Here is a 24,523-nt window from a genome sequence, read left to right as displayed (position 1 = left end):
GTGACCGGCAGCGTGACGCTGACCCTAACCCTTACGCCGGCATTCCCGCAAGACGCACCTGATGAGTGCAAGACGAAAAGCTTCGACACGAATGTCACTTCTATCTCAAGTTCGGCGCTGCCAAATTGTTCAGACCCGGGGGGGGGCAACCAGTTGTACAATACATCGAGGATCAGCACCATTGATGTTTGGCTGTGATGATAAAGAATAGTTTCAAGTGAAAGTATACATTGGGGGCAGGGGCTTGGGGGGGGGGGGGAATAGTTGCCGCCATTTTTTAATTCATAAAAATGAAATGGTGCCCCAGGAGCAAAAATAGTCAACTTCTCAAGCCGGCAGTACCCAATCGTAGTGGTCCTTTGAAGGTCCCCCCCCCCTTGCCTAATGAGAGCTACTTTCCTCCCCGGCACGGTACCGAGGGCCTGACTAGTCCCAGGCCTCTCCCCTTTGAACCCCAGCGGGGCTGGATGAACGTGGGGGATTGGGGCCTAGGTGGAGTGCTTTCTTTCAGAGGGAGGGTCGGCGGGGACCCGACGGGCCGGATGGCCTCCTTCTGCCCGGGATGGGGGGGGGGGGGGGGGGGGGATGGGGGGGAACGAAGACCACGGACGAACACGGAACTGCGGCGGGTAGAAATGGGTTTGGGAAAAACCTGGGCCGCAACCCGGTTGAATCCCTCAGAAAGGGCCCGGGCGTCTGGGCGGCTTCCTCTGCTTCTGAAACAGGCCCGAGGCCTTCTCTAAACCCGCACGGCTGCTGGTAGGGCCCGCTGCTTTCTTCTGTCAGTCCCTGCTCCCATTGTTGCTGTTTCCTTCCAGTTGGTTTCTACATGTTGATGGATTCGACAGTCACTCAGCCCGGAGACAGATCTCACTTAAGGAGCCCTCCCGTCTCCTCAACCGGCTGCCTCACGCTGAGGTTCCACTACTTCATGTACGGCACAGCTACCAAGATGGAGTTAAACGTCTACGCAGTAAACCAAGGCAAGTTGCCAACCAGCCCTCTTTAATCCCTCGCCGCCTCCCTCTCAGGGAGATCCGCCCGGTCCCCCTCCGTCCAAAGCAGCTTTTCCTCACGTGGCCTCTGCTCCCTCCGCCCACCATGTTGAATCTGCGCCGCCACCCACCCCCACCATCCCTCCTCTCGAGTTCATAATGGGCCAGCACCGAAGTGAGGCCGCTCGACCCATGCTGCTGTGCGAGAGGAGCGATCCGATTAGTCCCGCTCTCTCCGGCCACCACACGAGGCAAAGGGGCAGAATCAGGCCACTCGGCCCATCGAGTCTGCTCCGCCATTCAATCATGGCTGATATTTTCTCATCCCCCCCCCCCCCCCCCGTTCACTCTTGTCCCCCTCCTCTCCCAGAACAGGTGGGGGAGTGAGGGTGGGGGGGGGGGGGGGCGCGAGCGCGACGACACGGTCTCGGAACAAGGGGCTGAGACGAGGAGGAATCTCCTCACTCCGACAGTGCGGAATCTTTGGAATTCCCAACCCCCCCCCCCCCCCCCCCCCCCCCGATTGGTTGAGTATGTTCGATAGATCTCTGGGATGCCAGTGACGTCGAGTGTGGTGAACGTATTATGGTGCCCATTCGCCACTGTACTACATTGTACCACGCTGTTGCCCGTGTGGGCTCCACCTATGGACCACTGTACGGTACTACACTGATTGTATCATGTTGGTGCCCGTGTGGGCTCCGCCCCCTTCAGGGGAAGTATAAAGAGCAGCTGCCCTGTAGGCGGCTCTCACTAGCAGAGCAGTCGCAGGCAGGCACTGTTCACTTCAACTCTCTGTCTCGCGTGAATTGGTGGTCGCATCATCGAGGGAATTGGGGGATATAGCGCGGGGGAAATGGCGGCGAGGTAGCGCGGCGGGATGGGTTTGTGGGGCAGAGCGGCCCATTCCCCTCGCTCCCGATGCTCCTCTTTCACGCTCTTGTGTTTTCGCCGAGCAGGAGGCAGCCCGGGACAGCCGATCTTCTCCCTCGCCGGGAACCAGCAGCCGGACTGGGTGCTCGCAGAGGTCAACTACGTAGGGCAGGCTGTGAGTCAGGTAGGCCCGAAGCCTGTCACAGTCTCCTGATTCATGCTTGGGCAGGTTGGGGTTGATGCTCCCTTTGGAGGTGGGGGGGGGGGGGGGGGGGGGGAGGGGGGGGGAAGGGGGGGCAGGAGTCAAAAGGGGGGAATTTGCCTTTTAGTGCCCTTGAGGGTCGTGACACTACCTCCAGGCGCACGCCCTCACCTCACGCCTCAGGTCCGCTGTGTTGAGGGTGAAGTCAACGAGAACCCGGCCTGTTGGCTGAAAGAGCGGCAGGTCCCACAAATCCCGGGGGGGCGGGGGGTGGGCGGGGGGGGTGGCGTTAAGAACGAGGCATCGGGGGCGGAAAGGGGGGATGTATTCCGCCGGAAGGGGGCTGTAACTTGCCACTGGGGTCAGCCGGCACAGCGAGATCCCAGATGCCACCGGGCGATGCGCGCGTGCCCCCTGTGAATCTGCGTTTCAGGAGAAACGTCGCGTGGCGTGCCCCCGAGCCCCCTTTGCCCAGTGCGCGGGTCTAACATTTATTCGGGTCGAAAGATCGGCCCTGGCACTGGATGGATCGTGCAGGTTGTTTGAGGTACGGGATGGGGGAGGTGTGGTTTGAACCTGCGGCTGTCTGACCCCAGAGGCATTGTGGGGGAGGGGGGGGGCGCTCCCACTGAGAGGTGGCGCACACGTGACCCCACTTGCATCGACCCCCGGGCACCCCTTGTGCCAACCCACCGGGGGCAGGGGATTGTTTCATCCAACTGTCCAGGAGTACTTTCCAAATGATCCTCTTCTCTCTCAGTTTGTTATAGAAGCAGTTCGTGGTGAGACGCCTCAGTCTGATATTGCAGTGGACAGTGTGTGCATTAAAGAGTGCCAACCAGGTAAGACTGCCAGGCAAACCAGCTCCTCGGGCTGCAACGGGTGACCCACACAACCCACCATCCGATCCGACCGAACATCCTCCGCAGTGAATTCCAACAACAGGCATTAATGTGACCCTTCACGTCTCCACAACGCTCCAACATGCCCCAAAGTGACACTCAGCCACGTAGGAACAGATCAGGGACGGGGAGACGACAGATCGGTCATTTTAAGGAGTGAAAGAATAGAGAGAGGCGGAGGGGATATGGGAGGGAATGTCCGAGCAGCTGAAGGCACAGCGGCCAAAGGAGTGACGGGAATCAGGGAGCATGTTGGAGAGGGCGGAGCTGGAGATCTCGGAGGGTGCCTGAGGAGATGGCAGAGATTAGGAGCGATAGGAATTCAGGAGGACAAATTTACACTCGAGCTGTGACTTCACGAGGAGCAGATGGGTGTCAGCGAGAAGAGGGGGAGCGATGGGGGAACGGGACAAGATGAGAGGCATGATTCAGGGAGGCAGAGCGTTGGCGTAACACAGATAAACAGAGGGTAGAAAGGAAAGCGAGGAGTCTGGTGGAATAATGACACCTCCAGGTAAATAAGGGATGGATGAGGGTCCCAACAGTTGATTAGATTTCACTCTACAAATCACTCCCGGGTATCTGTTATTCTATATAAACCACACCGAACCCCTCGATTAGATTCCAGTCTGTAACTCACTCCCAGGTATCTGTTATTCTATATAAACCACCCCAAACCCCTCGATTAGATTCCAGTCTGTAACTCACTCCCGTGCATCTGTTATTCTATATATAAACCACCCCGAACCCGTCGATTAGATTCCAGTCTGTAACTCACTCCCGGGTATCTGTTATTCTATATATAATCCACCCCGAACCCCTCGATTAGATTCCAGTCTGTAACTCACTCCTGGGTATCTGTTATTCTATATATAAACCACCCCGAACCCCTCGATTAGATTCCAGTCGGTAACTCACTCCTGGGTATCTGTTATTCTATATATAAACCATCCTGAACCCCTCGATTAGATTCCAGTCTGTAACTCACTCCCGGGTTACTGTTATTCTATATATAAACCACCCTGAACCCCTCGATTAGATTCCAGTCTGTAACTCACTCCTGGGTATCTGTTATTCTATATATAAACCACCCCAAACCCCTCGATTAGATTCCAGTCTGTAACTCACTCCCGGGTATCTGTTACTCTATATATAAACCACCCTGAACCCCTCGATTAGATTCCAGTCTGTAACTCACTCCCGGGTATCTGTTATTCTATATATAAACCACCCCGAACCCCTCGATTAGATTCCAGTCTGTAACTCACTCCCAGGTATCTGTTAATCTATTTGTAAAAATGAAAATTGATCTTTTGAAAATCGCGTATGTAAGTTCCTGAATATCAATTATTCTGCGTTTGATCTCTGTCTAAAATCTTTTTTATTATTGACACAGATTCCACAACAACCACCAAGGTGCCAACAACCAGTCAGAAACCCATCACAACACAGAAGACGACATATCCAGGTAAAGACAGGACTGAGAAAAATAGATTAAACAATGGATTCCAGTGAGTCCCAAAATGTGTGTCTCAGTTATTCTCATTTCCCTTATTCCTGAATTCATCATTGTTTACCCTGTGTAACCCTCGATTATATTCCAGTCTGTAACTAACTCCCGGGTATCTGTTATTCTATATATAAACCACCCCGAACCCCTCGATTAGATTCCAGTCTGTAACTCACTCCCGGGTATCTGTTATTCTATATATAAACCACCCCTAACCCCTCGATTAGATTCCAGTCTGTAACTCACTCCCGGGTATCTGTTATTCTAAATATAAACCCCCTGAACCCCTCGATTGGATTCCAGTCTGTAACTCACTGCCGGGTATCTGTTATTCTATACATAAACCACCCCTAACATCTCGATTAGATTCCAGTCTGTAACTCACTCCCGGGTATCTGTTATTCTATATATAATCCACCCCGAACCCCTCGATTAGATTCCAGTCTGTAACTCACTCCCGGGTATCTGATATTCTATATATAATCCACCCCGAACCCGTCGATTAGATTCATGTCTGTAACTCACTCCCCGGTATCTGTTATTCTATATATAATCCACCCCGAACCCGTCGATTAGATTCATGTCTGTAACTCACTCTCGGGTATCTGTTATTCTATATATAAACCACCCCGAACCCCTCGATTAGATTCCAGTCTGTAACGCACTCCCGGGTATCTGTTATTCTATATATAAACCACCCCGAACCCCTCGATTAGATTCCAGTCTGTAACTCACTCCCGGGTATCTGCTATTCTATATATAAACCACCCCGAACCCCTCGATTAGATTCCAGTCTGTAACTCATTCCCCAGTTACTTTCACTCCATATATAAACGCTCAAATTCCGTTTTTTGAGAATCTCGTATGTATGTTCCTGAATATCTGTTATTCTGTCTTGAATCTCGATAAAATATATTTCCAATTTTTGATCATAGTTTCCACAACAACCACCAATTTACCAGCAACCAGTCAGAAACCCATCACAACACAGAAGACGACATATCCAGGTAAAGCCAGGACTGAGAAAAATAGATTAAACAATGGATTCTAGTGAGTCCCAAACTTTATGTCTCAGTTATTCTCGTTTCCCTTATTCACCTTATTCCCGTCTGAAACTCACTCCCGGGAATCTGCTATTCTATATATAAACCACCCGAACCCCTCGATTAGATTCCAGTCTGTAACTCACTCCCGGGTATCTGTAATTCTAAATATAAACCACCCCGAACCTCTCGATTAGATTCCAGTCTGTAACTCACTCCCGGGTATCTGTTATTCTATATATAAACCACCCCGAACACCTCGATTAGATTCCAGTCTGTAACTCACTCCCGGGTATCTGTTATTCTATATATAAAACACACCGAACCCCTCGATTAGATTCCAGTCTGTAACTCACTCCCGGGTATCTGTTATTCTATATATAAACCACCCCGAACCTCTCGTTTAGATTCCACTCTGTAACTCACTCCCGGGTATCTGTTATTCTATATATAAACCACCCCGAACCTCTCGATTAGATTCCACTCTGTAACTCACACCCAGGTATCTGTTATTCTATATATAAACCACCCCAAAGCCTCGATTAGATTCCAGTCTGTAACTCACTCCCGGGTATCTGTTATTCTATATATAACCCACCCCGAACCCCTCGATTAGATTCCAGTCTGTAACTCACTCCCGGGTATCGGTGATTTTATATACAAACAACGCCGAACCTCTCGATTAGATTCCAGTCTGTAACTCACTCCCGGGTATCTGTTATAGAACATAGAACATAGAACAGTACAGCACAGAACAGGCCCTTCGGCCCTCGATGTTGTGCCGAGAAATGATCACCCTACTCAAACCCACGTATCCACCCTATACCCGTAACCCAACAACCCCCCCTTAAACTTGCTTTTAAGGACACTACGGGCAATTTAGCATGGCCAATCCACCTAACCCGCACATCTTTGGACTGTTTTATATATAAACCATCCCATCGCCCTCGATTTGATTCCAGTCGGTAACTCACTCCCGGGTATCTGTTATTCGATATATAAACCACCCTGAAACCCTCGATTAGATTCCAGTCTGTAACTCACTCCCGGGTATCTGTTATTCTATATATAAACCACCCTGAACCCCTCGATTAGATTCCAGTCTGTAACTCACTCCCGGGTATCGGTTATTCTATATGCAAACCACCCCGAACCCCTAAATTAGATTCCTGTCTGTAACTCACTCCCGGATATCCGTTATTCCCGTACCAGCCTCCCCGAACAGGCGCCGGAATGTGGCGACTAGGGGCTTTTCACAGTAACTTCATTTGAAGCCTACTCGTGACAATAAGCAATTTTCATTTAATTCTACATATAAACCACCCCGAACCCCTCAATTAGATTCCAGTCTGTAACTCACACCCGGGTATCTGTTATTCAATATATCAACCACCACGAACCCCTCGATTAGATCCACTCTGTAACTCACTCCCGGGTCTCTGTTATTCGCTATATAAACCACCCTGAACCCCTTGATTAGATTCCAGACTGTAACTCACTCCCGGGTATCTGTTATTCTATGTATAACCCATCCCGAACCCCTCGATTAGAATCCAGTATGTAACTCACTCCCGGGTATCTGTTATTCTATGTATAACCCATCCCGAACCCCTCGATTAGATTCCAGTCTGTAACTCACTCCCGGGTATCAGTTATTCTATATATATAAACCACCCCGAACCCCTTGATTAGAATCCAGTCTGTAACTCACTCCCGGGTATCTGTTATTCTATGTATAACCCATTCCGAACCCCACGATTAGAATCCAGTCTGTAACTCACACCTGGGTATCTGTTATTCTATATATAAACCACCCAGAACCCCTCGATTAGATTCCAGTCGGTAACTCACTCCCGGGTCTCTGTTATTCTCCATATAAACCACCCCAAACACTTCAATTAGATTTCAATATGTAAATTAGTCCCCTGTTAATTTTACTCCATACATTAACACTCAGATTTCGTATTTTGAGAATCTCGTATGTACGTTCTGGAATATCTGTTATTCTGTCTTGAATGTCGATGAAACATCTTTCCAATTTGTGATCACAGTTTCCACAACAACCAGCAATTTACCAGCAAGCAGTCAAAAACCCATCACAACACAGAAGACGACAGATCCAGGTAAAGATAGGACTGAGAAAATTAGATTAAACAATGGATCTTAGTGAGTCACAAAATGTATGTCTCAGTTACTCTCATTTCCCTAATTCCTGAATTCATCATTGTTCACCCTGTGTAACCCTCGATTAGATTCCAGTCTGTAACTCACTCCCGGGTATCTGTTATTCTATATATAAACCACCCCGAACCCCTCGATTAGATTGCAGTCTGTAACTCACTCCCGGGTATCTGTTATTCTATATATAAACCACCCCGAACCCCTCGATTAGATTGCAGTCTGTAACTCACTCCCGGGTATCTGTTATTCTATATATACACCACCCTGAACCCCTCGATTAGATTCCAGTCTGTAACTCACTCCCGGGTATCGTTTATTTTATATACAAACCACCCCGAACCTCTCGATTAGATTCCAGTCTGTAACTCACTCTCGGGTATCTGTTATTCTGTATATAAACCACCCCGAACCCCTCGATTAGATTCCAGTCTGTAACTCACCCCCGGGTATCTGTTATTCTATATATAAACCACCCCGAACCCCTCGATTAGATTCCAGTCTGTAACTCACTCCCGGGTATCTGTTATTTTATATATAAACCATCCCGAATCCCTCGATTAGATTTCAAGATGTAAATTAGTCCCCTGTTAATTTTACTCCATACATTAACACTCAGATTTCGTATTTTGAGAATCTCGTATGTACGTTCTGGAATATCTGTTATTCTGTCTTGAATGTCAATGAAACATCTTTCCAATTTTTGATCACAGTTTCCACAACAACCAGCAATTTACCTGCAAGCAGTCAAAAACCCATCACAACACAGAAGACGACATATCCAGGTAAAGATAGGACTGAGAAAATTAGATTAAACAATGGAACTTAGTGAGTCCCAAAATGTATGTCTCAGTTACTCTCATTTCCCTTATTCCTGAATTCATCATTGTTCACCCTGTGTAACCCTCGATTATATTCCAGTCTGCGACTCACCCCCGGGTATCTGTTATTCTATATATAAACCACCCCGAACCCCTCGATTAGATTCCAGTCTGTAACTCACTCCCGGGTATCTGTTATTCGATATATAACCCACCCCGAACCCCTCGATTAGATTCCAATCCGTAACTCAGTCCCCAGTTAATTTTACTCCGTATATAAACACTCAAATTTCCAATTTTGGGAATCTCATATTTATGTTCCTGAATATCTGTTATTCTGCATTGAATCTCGATAAAACATCTTTCAAATTTCTGATCACAGTTTCCACAACAACCAGCAAGTTACCAGCAACCAGTCAGAAACCCATCACAACACAGAAGACGACATCTCCAGGTAAAGACAGGACTGAGGAAAATAGATTAAACAACGGATTCTAGTGAGTCCCAAAATGTATGTCTCAGTTATTCTCATTTCCCTTATTCCTGAATTCATCATTGTTCACCCTGTGTAACCCTCGATTATATTCCAGTCTGCGACTCACCCCCGGGTATCTGTTATTCTATATATAAACCACCCCGTACCCCTCGATTAGATTCCAGTCTGTAACTCACTCCCGGGTATCTGTTATTCTATATATAAACCACCTCGAAACCCTCGATTAGATTCCAGTCTGTAACTCACTCCCGGGAATCTGTTATTCTATTTATAAACCACCCCGAACCCCTCGATTAGATTCCAGTCTGTAACTCACTCCCGGGTATCTGTTATTCTATATATAAACCACCCCGAACCCCTCGATTAGATTCCAGTCTGTAACTCACGTCCGGGTATCTGTTATTCTATATATAAACCACCCCGAACCCCTCGATTAGATTCCAGTCTGTAACTCACTCCCGGGTATCTGTTATTCTATATATAAACCACCCCGAACCCCTCGATTAGATTCCAGTCTGTAACTCACTCCCTGGTATCTGTTATTCTATATATAAACCACCCCGAACCCTTTGATTAGATTCCAGTCTGTAACTCACTCTCGGGTATCTGTTATTCTATATATAAACCACCCCGAACCCCTCGATTAGATTCCAGTCTGTAACTCACTCCCGGGTATCTGTTATTCTATATATAAACCACCCCGAACCCCTCGATTAGATTCCACTCTGTACTCACTCCCGGGTATCTGTTATTCTATATATAAACCACCTCGAATCCCCTCGATTAGATTCCAGTCTGTAACTCACTCCCGGGTATCTATTATTCTATATATAAACCACCCCTAACCCCTCGATTAGATTCCAGTCTGTAACTCACTCTCGGGTATCTGTTATTCTGTATATAAACCACCCCGAACCCCTCGATTAGATTCCAGTCTGTAACTCACTCTTGGGTATCTGTTATTCTATATATAAACCACCCCGAACCCCTCGATTAGATCCACTCTGTTCCTCACTCCGGGATATCTGTTATTCTATATATAAACCACCTCGAATCCCTCGATTAGATTCCAGTATGTAACTCACTCCCTGGTATCTGTTATTCTGTATATAAACCACCCCAAAACCCTCGTTTGGATTCCAGTCTGTAACTCACTCACAGGTATCCGTTATTCTATATATAAACCAACCCGAACTGCTCGATTAGATTCCAGCCTGTAACTCACTCCCGGTATCTGTTATTCTATATATAAACCACCCCAAACCCCTCGATTGGATTCCAGTCTGTAACTCACTCCCGGTATCTGTTATTCTATATATAAACCACCCCAAACCCCTCGATTGGATTCCAGTCTGTAACTCACTCCCGGTATCTGTTATTCTATATATATACCACCCCAAACCCCTCGATTGGATTCCAGTCTGTAACTCACTCAGAGGTATCCGTTATTCTACATATAAACCAACCCGAAACCCTCGATTAGATTCCAGTCTGTAACTCACTCCCGGGTATCTGTTATTCTCCATATAAACCACCCCAAACACTTCAATTAGATGTCAATCTGCAAATTTGTCCCCTGTTAATTTTACTCCATACATTAACACTCAAATTTCGTATTTTGAGAATCTCGTCTGTACTTTCTTGAATATCTGTTATTCTGTCATGAATCTCGATGAAACATCTTTCCAATTGTTGATCACAGTTTCCAGAACAACCACCAATTTACCAGCAAGCAGTCAGAAACCCATCACAACACAGAAGACGACATATCCAGGTAAAGACAGGACTGAGAAAATTAGATTAAACATTGGATTCTAGTGAAACCCAAAATGTATGTCTCAGTTATTCTCATTTCCCTTATTCCTGAATTCATCATTGTTCACCCTGTGTAACCCTCGATTAGATTCCAGTCTGTAACTCACTCCCAGGTATCTGTTATTCTATATATAAACCACCCTGAACCCCTCGATTAGATTCCAGTCTGTAACACACTCCCGGGTATCGGTTATTCTATATGCAAACCACCCCGAACCCCTCGATTAGATTCCAGTCTGTAACTCACTCCCGGGTATCTGTTATTCAATATAACAACCACCCCGAACCCCTCGATTAGATCCACTCTGTAACTCACTCCCGGGTCTCTGTTATTCTATATATAAACCACCCCGAACCCCTTGGTTAGATTCCAGTCTGTAACTCACTCCCGGGTATCTGTTATTCCATATATAAACCATGCCAAATCCCTCGATTAGATTCCAGTCTGTAACTCACTCCCGGGTATCTGTTATTCTCTATATAAACCCCCCTGAACCCCTCGAATAGATTCCAGTCTGTAACTCACTCCCGGGTATCTGTTATTCTATATATAAACCACCCCGAACCCCTCGATTAGATTCCAGTCTGTAACTCACTCCTGGGTATCTGTTATTCTATATATAAACCACCCAAACCCCTCGATTAGATTCCAGTCTGTAACCCACTCCTGGGTATCTGTTATTCTATATGTAAACCACCCCGAACCCCTAGATTAGATTCCACTCTGTAACTCACTCCCGGGTATCTGTTATTCTATGTATAACCCATCCCGAACCCCTCGATTAGAATCCAGTCTGTAACTCACTCCCGGGTATCTGTTATTCTCTATATAAACCACCCCGAACCCCTCGATTAGATTCCAGTCTGTAACTCACTCCCGGGTCTCTGTTATTCTCCATATAAACCACCCCAAACACTTCAATTAGATTTCAAGATGTAAATTAGTCCCCTGTTAATTTTACTCCATACATTAACACTCAGATTTCGTATTTTGAGAATCTCGTATGTACGTTCTGGAATATCTGTTATTCTGTCTTGAATGTCAATGAAACATCTTTCCAATTTTTGATCACAGTTTCCACAACAACCAGCAATTTACCAGCAAGCAGTCAGAAACCCATCACAACACAGAAGACGACATATCCAGGTAAAGATAGGGCTGAGAAAAATAGATTAAACAATGGATTCTCGTGAGTCCCATAATGTGTGTCTCAGTTATTCTCATTTCCCTTATTCCTGAATTCATCATTGTTCACCGTGTGTAACCCTCGATTAGATTCCAGTCTGTAACTCACTCCCGGGTATCTGTTATTCTATATATAACCCACCCCAAACTCCTTGATTAATTTCCAGTCTGTAACTCACTCCCGGGTATCTGTTATTCTATATATAAACCACCCCGAACCCCTTGATTAGATTCCAGTCTGTAACTCACTCCCGGCTATCTGTTATTCTATATATAAACCGCACCGAATCCCTCGATTAGATTCCAGTCTGTAACTCACTCCCAGGAATCTGTTATTCTATATATAAACCACCCCTAACCCCTCGTTTAGATTCCAGTGTGTAACTCACTCTCGGGTATCTGTTATTCTGTATATAAACCACCCCGAACCCTCGATTAGATTCCAGTCTGTAACTCACTCCCGGGTATCCGTTATTCTATATATAAACCAACCCGAAACCCTCGATTAGATTCCAGTCTGTCACACACTCCCAGGTATCAGTTATTCTATATATAAACCATCCTGAACTCCTCGATTAGATTCCAGTCTGTAACTCACTCCCGGGTATCTGTTATTCTATATATAAACCACCCTGAACCCCTCGATTAGATTCCAGTCTGTAACTCACTCCCAGGTATCTGTTATTCTGGATATAAACCACCCCGAACCCCTCGATTAGATTCCAGTCTGTAACTCACTCCAGGGTATCTGTTATTCTATATATAAACCACCCCAAACACTTCAATTAGATTTCAATCTGCAAATTTGTCCCCTGTTAATTTTACTCCATACATTAACACTCAAATTTCGTATTTTGAGAATCTCGTCTGTACGTTCTTGAATATCTGTTATTCTGTCATGAATCTCGATGAAACATCTTTCCAATCGGTTGATCACAGTTTCCAGAACAACCACCAATTTACCAGCAAGCAGTCAGAAACCCATCACAACACAGAAGACGACATATCCAGGTAAAGACAGGACTGAGAAAATTAGATTAAACATTGGATTCTCATGAAACCCAAAATGTATGTCTCAGTTATTCTCATTTCCCTTATTCCTGAATTCATCATTGTTCACCCTGTGTAACCCTCGATTATATTCCAGTCTGCGACTCACCCACGGGTATCTGTTATTCTATATATAAACCACCCCGAATCCCTCGATTAGATTCCAGTCTGTAACTCACTCCCGGGTATCTGTTATTCTATATATAAACCACCCCGAAGCCCTCGATTAGATTCCTGTCTGTAACTCACTCCCGGGTCTCTGTTATTCTATATATAAACCACCCCGAACCCCTTGGTTAGATTCCAGTCTGTAACTCACTCCCGGGTATCTGTTATTCCATATATAAACCATGCCAAATCCCTCGATTAGATTCCAGCCTGTAACTCACTCCCGGGTATTTGTTATTCTCTATATAAACCCCCCTGAACCCCTCGAATAGATTCCAGTCTGTAACTCACTCCCGGGTATCTGTTATTCTATATATAAACCACCCCGAACCCCTCGATTAGATTCCAGTCTGTAACTCACTCCTGGGTATCTGTTATTCTATATATAAACCACCCAAACCCCTCGATTAGATTCCAGTCTGTAACCCACTCCTGGGTATCTGTTATTCTATATGTAAACCACCCCGAACCCCTAGATTAGATTCCACTCTGTAACTCACTCCCGGGTATCTGTTATTCTATGTATAACCCATCCCGAACCCCTCGATTAGAATCCAGTCTGTAACTCACTCCCGGGTATCTGTTATTCTCTATATAAACCACCCCGAACCCCTCGATTAGATTCCAGTCTGTAACTCACTCCCGGGTCTCTGTTATTCTCCATATAAACCACCCCAAACACTTCAATTAGATTTCAAGATGTAAATTAGTCCCCTGTTAATTTTACTCCATACATTAACACTCAGATTTCGTATTTTGAGAATCTCGTATGTACGTTCTGGAATATCTGTTATTCTGTCTTGAATCTCGATGAAATATCTTTCCAATTTTTGATCACAGTTTCCACAACAACCAGCAATTTACCAGCAAGCAGTCAGAAACCCATCACAACACAGAAGACGACATATCCAGGTAAAGATAGGGCTGAGAAAAATAGATTAAACAATGGATTCTCGTGAGTCCCATAATGTGTGTCTCAGTTATTCTCATTTCCCTTATTCCTGAATTCATCATTGTTCACCGTGTGTAACCCTCGATTAGATTCCAGTCTGTAACTCACTCCCGGGTATCTGTTATTCTATATATAACCCACCCCAAACTCCTTGATTAATTTCCAGTCTGTAACTCACTCCCGGGTATCTGTTATTCTATATATAAACCACCCCGAACCCCTTGATTAGATTCCAGTCTGTAACTCACTCCCGGCTATCTGTTATTCTATATATAAACCGCACCGAATCCCTCGATTAGATTCCAGTCTGTAACTCACTCCCAGGTATCTGTTATTCTATATATAAACCACCCCTAACCCCTCGTTTAGATTCCAGTGTGTAACTCACTCTCGGGTATCTGTTATTCTGTATATAAACCACCCCGAACCCCTCGATTAGATTCCAGTCTGTAACTCACTCCCGGGTATCCGTTATTCTATATATAAACCAACCCGAAACCCTCGATTAGATTCCAGTCTGTCACACACTCCCAGGTATCAGTTATTCTATATATAAACCATCCTGAACCCCTCGATTAGATTCCAGTCTGTAACTCACTCCCGGGTATCTGTTATTCTATATATAAACCACCCTGAACCCCTCGATTAGATTCCAGTCTGTAACTCACTCCCAGGTATCTGTTATTCTGTATATAAACCACCCCGAACCCCTCGATTAGATTCCAGTCTGTAACTCACTCCCAGGTATCTGTTATTCTATATATAAACCACCCCAAACACTTCAATTAGATGTCAATCTGCAAATTTGTCCCCTGTTAATTTTACTCCATACATTAACACTCAAATTTCGTATTTTGAGAATCTCGTCCCTACGTTCTTGAATATCTGTTATTCTGTCATGAATCTCGATGAAACATCTTTCCAATTGTTGATCACAGTTTCCAGAACAACCACCAATTTACCAGCAAGCAGTCAGAAACCCATCACAACACAGAAGACGACATATCCAGGTAAAGACAGGACTGAGAAAATTAGATTAAACATTGGATTCTAGTGAAACCCAAAATGTATGTCTCAGTTATTCTCATTTCCCTTATTCCTGAATTCATCATTGTTCACCCTGTGTAACCCTCGATTATATTCCAGTCTGCGACTCACCCACGGGTATCTGTTATTCTATATATAAACCACCCCGAATCCCTCGATTAGATTCCAGTCTGTAACTCACTCCCGGGTATCTGTTATTCTATATATAAACCACCCCGAAGCCCTCGATTAGATTCCTGTCTGTAACTCACTCCCGGGTCTCTGTTATTCTATATATAAACCACCCCGAACCCCTTGGTTAGATTCCAGTCTGTAACTCACTCCCGGGTATCTGTTATTCCATATATAAACCATGCCAAATCCCTCGATTAGATTCCAGCCTGTAACTCACTCCCGGGTATTTGTTATTCTCTATATAAACCCCCCTGAACCCCTCGAATAGATTCCAGTCTGTAACTCACTCCCGGGTATCTGTTATTCTATATATAAACCACCCCGAACCCCTCGATTAGATTCCAGTCTGTAACTCACTCCTGGGTATCTGTTATTCTATATATAAACCACCCAAACCCCTCGATTAGATTCCAGTCTGTAACCCACTCCTGGGTATCTGTTATTCTATATGTAAACCACCCCGAACCCCTAGATTAGATTCCACTCTGTAACTCACTCCCGGGTATCTGTTATTCTATGTATAACCCATCCCGAACCCCTCGATTAGAATCCAGTCTGTAACTCACTCCCGGGTATCTGTTATTCTCTATATAAACCACCCCGAACCCCTCGATTAGATTCCAGTCTGTAACTCACTCCCGGGTCTCTGTTATTCTCCATATAAACCACCCCAAACACTTCAATTAGATTTCAAGATGTAAATTAGTCCCCTGTTAATTTTACTCCATACATTAACACTCAGATTTCGTATTTTGAGAATCTCGTATGTACGTTCTGGAATATCTGTTATTCTGTCTTGAATCTCGATGAAATATCTTTCCAATTTTTGATCACAGTTTCCACAACAACCAGCAATTTACCAGCAAGCAGTCAGAAACCCATCACAACACAGAAGACGACATATCCAGGTAAAGATAGGGCTGAGAAAAATAGATTAAACAATGGATTCTCGTGAGTCCCATAATGTGTGTCTCAGTTATTCTCATTTCCCTTATTCCTGAATTCATCATTGTTCACCGTGTGTAACCCTCGATTAGATTCCAGTCTGTAACTCACTCCCGGGTATCTGTTATTCTATATATAACCCACCCCAAACTCCTTGATTAATTTCCAGTCTGTAACTCACTCCCGGGTATCTGTTATTCTATATATAAACCACCCCGAACCCCTTGATTAGATTCCAGTCTGTAACTCACTCCCGGCTATCTGTTATTCTATATATAAACCGCACCGAATCCCTCGATTAGATTCCAGTCTGTAACTCACTCCCAGGTATCTGTTATTCTATATATAAACCACCCCTAACCCCTCGTTTAGATTCCAGTGTGTAACTCACTCTCGGGTATCTGTTATTCTGTATATAAACCACCCCGAACCCCTCGATTAGATTCCAGTCTGTAACTCACTCCCGGGTATCCGTTATTCTATATATAAACCAACCCGAAACCCTCGATTAGATTCCAGTCTGTCACACACTCCCAGGTATCAGTTATTCTATATATAAACCATCCTGAACTCCTCGATTAGATTCCAGTCTGTAACTCACTCCCGGGTATCTGTTATTCTATATATAAACCACCCTGAACCCCTCGATTAGATTCCAGTCTGTAACTCACTCCCAGGTATCTGTTATTCTGGATATAAACCACCCCGAACCCCTCGATTAGATTCCAGTCTGAAACTCACTCCAGGGTATCTGTTATTCTATATATAAACCACCCCAAACACTTCAATTAGATTTCAATCTGCAAATTTGTCCCCTGTTAATTTTACTCCATACATTAACACTCAAATTTCGTATTTTGAGAATCTCGTCTGTACGTTCTTGAATATCTGTTATTCTGTCATGAATCTCGATGAAACATCTTTCCAATCGGTTGATCACAGTTTCCAGAACAACCACCAATTTACCAGCAACCAGTCAGAAACCCATCACAACACAGAAGACGACATATCCAGGTAAAGACAGGACTGAGAAAATTAGATTAAACATTGGATTCTAGTGAAACCCAAAATGTGTGTCTCAGTTATTCTCATTTCCCTTATTCCTGAATTCACCATTGTTCACCCTGTGTAACCCTCGATTATATTCCAGTCTGCGACTCACCTACGGGTATCTGTTATTCTATATATAAACCACCCCGAATCCCTCGATTAGATTCCAGTCTGTAACTCACTCCCGGGTATCTGTTATTCTATATATAAACCACCCCGAAGCCCTCGATTAGATTCCTGTCTGTAACTCACTCCCGGATATCCGTTATTCTACATATAAACCACCCCGAACCCCTCGATTAGATCCCAGTCGGTAACTCGCTCCCGGGTATCTGTTATTCAATATATCAACCCCCACGAACCCCTCGATTAGATCCACTCTGTAACTCACTCCCGGGTCTCTGTTATTCGCTATATAAACCACCCCGAACCCCTTGATTAGATTCCAGACTGTAACTCACTCCCGGGTATCTGTTATTCTATGTATAACCCATCCCGAACCCCTCGATTAGAATCCAGTCTGTAACTCACTCCCGGGTATCTGTTATTCTATATATATAAACCACCCCGAACCCCTCGATTAGAATCCAGTCTGTAACTCACTCCCGGGTATCTGTTATTCTATATATAAACCACCCTGAACCCCTCGATTAGATTCCAGTCTGTAACTCACTCCCGGGTATCTGTTATTCTATATATAAACCACCCCGAAGCCCTAGATTAGATTCCTGTCTGTAACTCAATCCCGGATATCTGTTATTCTCTATATAAATCACCCCGAACCCCTCGATTAGATTCCACTCTGTAACTCACACCTGGGTATCTGTTATTCTATATATAAACCACCCTGAACCCCTCGATTAGATTCCAGTCTGTAACTCACTCCCGGGTATCTGTTATTCTATATATAAACCACCCCGAACCCCTCGATTAGATTCCTGTCTGTAACTCACTCCCGGATATCCGTTATTCTACATATAAACCACCCCGAACCCCTCGATTAGATTCCAGTCGGTAACTCGCTCCCGGGTATCTGTTATTCAATATATCAACCACCATGAACCCCTCGATTAGATCAACTCTGTAACTCAGTCCTGGGTATCTGTTAATCTATATATAAACCACCCTGAACCCCTCGATTAGATTCCAGTCTGTAACTCACTCCCGGGTCCCTGTTATTCTATATATAAACCACCCCGAAACCCCTCGATTAGATCCACTCTGTTCCTCACTCCGGGGTATCTGTTATTCTATATATAAACCACCCCGAATCCCTCGATTTTTTTCCAGTCTGTAACTCACTCCCGGGTATCTGTTATTCTATATATAAACCACCCCGAACCCCTTGATTAGATTCCAGACTGTAACTCACTCCCAGGTATCTGTTATTCTATGTATAACCCACCCCGAACCCCTCGATTAGAATCCAGTCTGTAACTCACTCCCGGGTATCTGTTATTCTCTATATAAACCACCCCGAACCCCTCGATTAGATTCCACTTTGTAACTCACTCCCGGGTATCTGTTATTCTATATATAAACCACCCTGAACCCCTAGATTAGATTCCAGTCTGTAACTCACTCCCGGGTATCTGTTATTCTATGTATAACCCATCCCGAACCCCTCGATTAGAATCCAGTCTGTAACTCACTCCCGGGTATCTGTTATTCTCTATATAAACCACCCCGAACCCCTCGATTAGATTCCAGTCTGTAACTCACTCCCGGGTCTCTGTTATTCTCCATATAAACCACCCCAAACACTTCAATTAGATTTCAATATGTAAATTAGTCCCCTGTTAATTTTACTCCATACATTAACACTCAGATTTCGTATTTTGAGAATCTCGTATGTACGTTCTGGAATATCTGTTATTCTGTCTTGAATGTCGATGAAACATCTTTCCAATTTTTGATCACAGTTTCCACAACAACCAGCAATTTACCAGCAAGCAGTCAGAAACCCATCACAACACAGAAGACGACATATCCAGGTAAAGACAGGACTGAGAAAATTAGATTAAACAATGGATCTTAGTGAGTCACAAAATGTATGTCTCAGTTATTCTCATTTCCCTTATTCCTGAATTCATCATTGTTCACCCTGTGTAACCCTTGATTATATTCCAGTCTGTAACTCTCTCCTGGGTATCGGTTATTCTATATATAAACCACCCCGACGCCCTCGATTAGATTCTTGTCTGTAACTCACTCCCTGGTATCTGTTATTCTATATATAAAACACCCCGAATCCCTCGATTAGATTCCAGTCTGTAACTCACTCCCGGGTACCTGTTATTCTATATATAAACCACCCTGAACCCCTCGATTAGATTCCAGTCTGTAACTCACTCCCGGATATCTGTTATTCTATATATAAACCACCCGAATCCCTCGATTAGATTCCAGTCTGTAACTCACTCCCGGGTATCTGTTGTTCTGTATATAAACCACCCTGAACACCTCGATTAGATTCCAGTCCGTAACTCACTCCCGGATATCAGTTATTCGATATATAAACCACGGCGAACCCTTCGATTAGATTCCAGTCTGTAACTCACTCCCAGGTACCTGTTATTCAATATATAAACCACCCCGAACCCCTCGATTAGATTCCAGTCTGTAACTCACTCCCGGGTATCTGTTATTCTATATATAAACCACCCCGAACCCCTCGATTAGATTCCAGACTGTAACTCACTCCCGGGTATCTGTTATTCTATATATAAACCACCCCGAACCCCTCGATTCAATTCCAGTCTGTAACTCACTCCCGGGTCTCTGTTATTCTATATATAAATCACCCCAACCCCCTCATTTAGATTTCAATTTGTAAATTAGTCCACTGTTAATTTGTTGTCCACATAAACACTCAGATTCCGTATTTTGAGAATCTCGTATGTACGTTCTGGAATATCTGTTATTCTGTCTTGAATCTCGATGAAACATCTTTCCAATTTTTGATCACAGTTTCCAGAACAACCAGCAAGTTACCAGCAACCAGTCAGAAACCCATCACAACACAGAAGACGACATCTCCAGGTAAAGACAGGACTGAGAAAAATAGATTAAACAATGGATTCTCGTGAGTCCCAAAATGTGTGTCTCAGTTATTCTCATTTCCCTTATTCCTGAATTCATCATTGTTCACCCTGTGTAACCCTCGATTAGATTCCAGTCTGTAACTCACTCCCGGGTATCTGTTATTCTATATATAAACCACCCCGAACCCCTCGATTAGATTCCAGTCTGTAACTCACTCCCGGCTATCTGTTATTCTATATATAAACCGCACCGAATCCCTCGATTAGATTCCAGTCTGTAATTCACTCCCGGGTATCTGTTATTCTATATATAACCCACCCCAAACCCCTCGATTAGATTCCAGTCTGTAACTCACTCCCGGGTATCTGTTATTCGATATATAAACCACCCGAACCCCTCGATTAGATTCCAGTCTGTAACTGACTCCCGGGTATCTGTTATCCGATATATAAACCACCCAAACCCCTCGATTAGATTCCAATCCATATCTCAGCCCCCAGTTAATTTTACTCCGCATATAAACACTCAAATTTCCAATTTTCAGAATCTCATATTTATGTTCCTGAATATCTGTTATTCTGTCTTGAATCTCGAGAAAACATCTTTCAAATTTTTGATCACAGTTTCCACAACAACCAGCAAGTTACCAGCAACCAGTCAGAAACCCATCACAACACAGAAGACGACATCTCCAGGTAAAGACAGGACTGAGAAAAATAGGTTAAACAATGGATTCTCGTGTGTCCCGAAATGTGTGTCTCAGTTATTCTCATTTCCCTTATTCCTGAATTCATCATTGTTCACCCTGTGTAACCCTAGATTAGATTCCAGTCTGTAACTCACTCCCGGGTATCTGTTATTCTATATATAAACCTCCCTGAACCCCTCGATTAGATTCCAGCCTGTAACTCACTCCCAGGTATCTGTTATTCTATGTATAAACCACCCCGAACCCCTCGATTAGATTCCAGTCTGTAACTCACTCCCGGGTATCTGTTATTCTCCATATAAACCATCCCGAACCCCTCGATTATATTCCAGTCTGCGACTCACCCCCGGGTATCTGTTATTCTATATATAAACCACCCCGAACCCCTCGATTAGATTCCAGTCTGTAACTCACTCCCGGGTATCTGTTATTATATATATAAACCACCCCGAACCCCTCGATTATATTCCAGTCTGTAACTCACTCCCGGGTATCTGTTATTCTGTATATAAACCACCCCAAACCCCTCGATTAGATTCCAGTCTGTAACTCACTCCCGGGTATGTTATTCTGTAAATAAACCACCCCAAACTCTTCGATTAGTTTCCAGTCTGTCACTCACTCCCGGGTATGTTATTCTGTAAATAAACCACCCCAAACTCTTCGATTAGTTTCCAGTCTGTCACTCACTCCCGGGTATGTTATTCTGTATATAAACCACCCCAATCCCCTCAATTAGATTCCAGTCTGTAACTCACTCCCGGGTATGTTATTCTGTATATAAACCACCCCAAACCCCTCGATTAGATTCCAGTCTGTAACTCACTCCCGGGTATCTGTTATTCGATATATAAACTACCCTGAACCCCTTGATTTGATTCCAGTCTGTAACTCAGTCCCCAGTTAATATTACTTTGTATTTCATCACTCAAATGTCCAGTTTTGAGAATCTCGTATTCATGTACCTGAATATCTGTTATTCTCTTGAATCTCGATAAAACACCTTTCCAATTTTTGATCACAGTTTCCAGAACAACCAGCAAGTTACCAGCAACCAGTCAGAAACCCATCACAACACAGAAGACGACACCTCCAGGTAAAGACAGGACTGAGAAAAATAGATTACACAATGGATTCTCGTGTGTCCCAAAATGTGTGTCTCAGTTATTGTCCTTTCCCTTATTCCTGAATTCATCATTGTTCACCCTGTGTAACCCTCGATTAGATTCCAGTCTGTAACTCACTCCCGGGTATCTGTTATTCTATATATAAACCACCCTGAACCCCTCGATTAGATTCCAGTCTGTAACTCACTCCGGGGTATCTGTTATTCTATATATAAACCACCCCGAACCCCTCGATTAGATTCCAGTCTGTAACTCACTCCCGGGTATCTGTTATTCGCTATATAAACCACCCCGAACACCTCGATTAGATACCAGCCTGTAACTCACTCCCGGGTATCTGTTATTCTATATATGAACCACCCCGAACCCCTCGATTAGATTCCAGTCTGTAACTCACTCCGGGGTATCTGTTATTCTGTATATAAACCACCCCAAACCCCTCAATTAGATTCCAGTCTGTAACTCACTCCCGGGTGTGTGTTATTCTATATATAAACCACCCCGAACCCCTCGATTAGATTCCAGTCGGTAACTCACTCCCGGGTATCTGTTATTCTATATATAAACCACCCCAAACCCCTCAATTAGATTCCAGTCCGTAACTCACTCCCAGGTATCTGTTATTCTATATATAAACCACCCCGAACCTCTCGATTAGATTCCAGTCTGTAACTCACTGCCGGGTATCTGTTATTCTATATATAAACCACCCCAAACCCCTCAATTAGATTCCAGTCTGTAACTCACTCCCGGGTATCTGTTATTCTATATATAAACCACCCTGAACCCCTCGATTAGATTCCAGTCTGTAACTCACTCCCGGGTATCTGTTATTCTATATATAAACCACCCTGAACCCCTCGATTAGATTCCAGTCTGTAACTCACTCCCGGGTATCTGTTATTCTATATATAAACCACCCAGAACCCCTCGATTAGATTCCAGTCTGTAACTCACTCCCTTGTATCTGTTATTCTATATATAAACCACCCCGAACCCTTTGATTAGATTCCAGTCTGTAACTCACTCTCGGGTATCTGTTATTCTGTATATAAACCACCCCGAACCCCTCGATTAGATTCCAGTCTGTAACTCACTCCCGGGTATCTGTTATTCTATATATAAACCACCCCGAACCCCTCGATTAGATCCACTCTGTTCCTCACTCCGGGATATCTGTTATTCTATATATAAACCACCTCGAATCCCTCGATTAGATTCCAGTATGTAACTCACTCCCGGGTATCTATTATTCTATATATAAACCACCCCTAACCCCTCGATTAGATTCCAGTGTGTAACTCACTCTCGGGTATCTGTTATTCTGTATATAAACCACCCCGAACCCCTCGATTAGATTCCAGTCTGTAACTCACTCTTGGGTATCTGTTATTCTATATATAAACCACCCCGAACCCCTCGATTAGATCCACTCTGTTCCTCACTCCGGGATATCTGTTATTCTATATATAAACCACCTCGAATCCCTCGATTAGATTCCAGTATGTAACTCACTCCCTGGTATCTGTTATTCTGTATATAAACCACCCCAAAACCCTCGTTTGGATTCCAGTCTGTAACTCACTCACAGGTATCCGTTATTCTATATATAAACCAACCCGAACTGCTCGATTAGATTCCAGCCTGTAACTCACTCCCGGTATCTGTTATTCTATATATAAACCACCCCAAACCCCTCGATTGGATTCCAGTCTGTAACTCACTCCCGGTATCTGTTATTCTATATATAAACCACCCCAAACCCCTCGATTGGATTCCAGTCTGTAACTCACTCCCGGTATCTGTTATTCTATATATATACCACCCCAAACCCCTCGATTGGATTCCAGTCTGTAACTCACTCAGAGGTATCCGTTATTCTACATATAAACCAACCCGAAACCCTCGATTAGATTGCAGTCTGTAACTCACTCCCGGGTATCTGTTATTCCCCATATAAACCACCCCAAACACTTCAATTAGATTTCAATCTGCAAATTTGTCCCCTGTTAATTTTACTCCATACATTAACACTCAAATTTCGTATTTTGAGAATCTCGTCTGTACTTTCTTGAATATCTGTTATTCTGTCATGAATCTCGATGAAACATCTTTCCAATTGTTGATCACAGTTTCCAGAACAACCACCAATTTACCAGCAAGCAGTCAGAAACCCATCACAACACAGAAGACAACATCTCCAGGTAAAGACAGGACTGAGAAAATTAGATTAAA

General features: G+C 44.2%; 1 protein-coding gene across 1 annotated transcript in view; it reads left to right on the top strand.

The window, feature by feature from the left end:
- LOC119958304 (zonadhesin-like) overlaps positions 1 to 24,523 on the top strand; it is a 192,364-nt gene that overhangs the window by 69,134 nt on the left and 98,707 nt on the right. Inside the window, exons 8-27 of the mRNA XM_038786740.1 lie at positions 819 to 983; positions 1,955 to 2,052; positions 2,831 to 2,912; positions 4,369 to 4,440; positions 5,418 to 5,489; positions 7,577 to 7,648; positions 8,417 to 8,488; positions 8,907 to 8,978; positions 10,723 to 10,794; positions 11,911 to 11,982; positions 12,961 to 13,032; positions 14,080 to 14,151; positions 15,130 to 15,201; positions 16,249 to 16,320; positions 17,300 to 17,371; positions 19,330 to 19,401; positions 20,378 to 20,449; positions 21,076 to 21,147; positions 22,186 to 22,257; positions 24,421 to 24,492. Of these exons, the coding sequence (XP_038642668.1) occupies positions 819 to 983; positions 1,955 to 2,052; positions 2,831 to 2,912; positions 4,369 to 4,440; positions 5,418 to 5,489; positions 7,577 to 7,648; positions 8,417 to 8,488; positions 8,907 to 8,978; positions 10,723 to 10,794; positions 11,911 to 11,982; positions 12,961 to 13,032; positions 14,080 to 14,151; positions 15,130 to 15,201; positions 16,249 to 16,320; positions 17,300 to 17,371; positions 19,330 to 19,401; positions 20,378 to 20,449; positions 21,076 to 21,147; positions 22,186 to 22,257; positions 24,421 to 24,492 (1,569 nt within the window). The remainder of the gene's footprint in view (positions 1 to 818; positions 984 to 1,954; positions 2,053 to 2,830; positions 2,913 to 4,368; positions 4,441 to 5,417; positions 5,490 to 7,576; positions 7,649 to 8,416; positions 8,489 to 8,906; positions 8,979 to 10,722; positions 10,795 to 11,910; positions 11,983 to 12,960; positions 13,033 to 14,079; positions 14,152 to 15,129; positions 15,202 to 16,248; positions 16,321 to 17,299; positions 17,372 to 19,329; positions 19,402 to 20,377; positions 20,450 to 21,075; positions 21,148 to 22,185; positions 22,258 to 24,420; positions 24,493 to 24,523) is intronic.

This window comes from Scyliorhinus canicula, chromosome 29 (assembly GCF_902713615.1).
Source record: "Scyliorhinus canicula chromosome 29, sScyCan1.1, whole genome shotgun sequence".
NCBI lineage: Eukaryota > Metazoa > Chordata > Chondrichthyes > Carcharhiniformes > Scyliorhinidae > Scyliorhinus > Scyliorhinus canicula.
The sequence above is the reverse complement of the archived record's forward strand: the minus strand, read 5'-3'. Positions and strand labels throughout refer to the sequence as shown.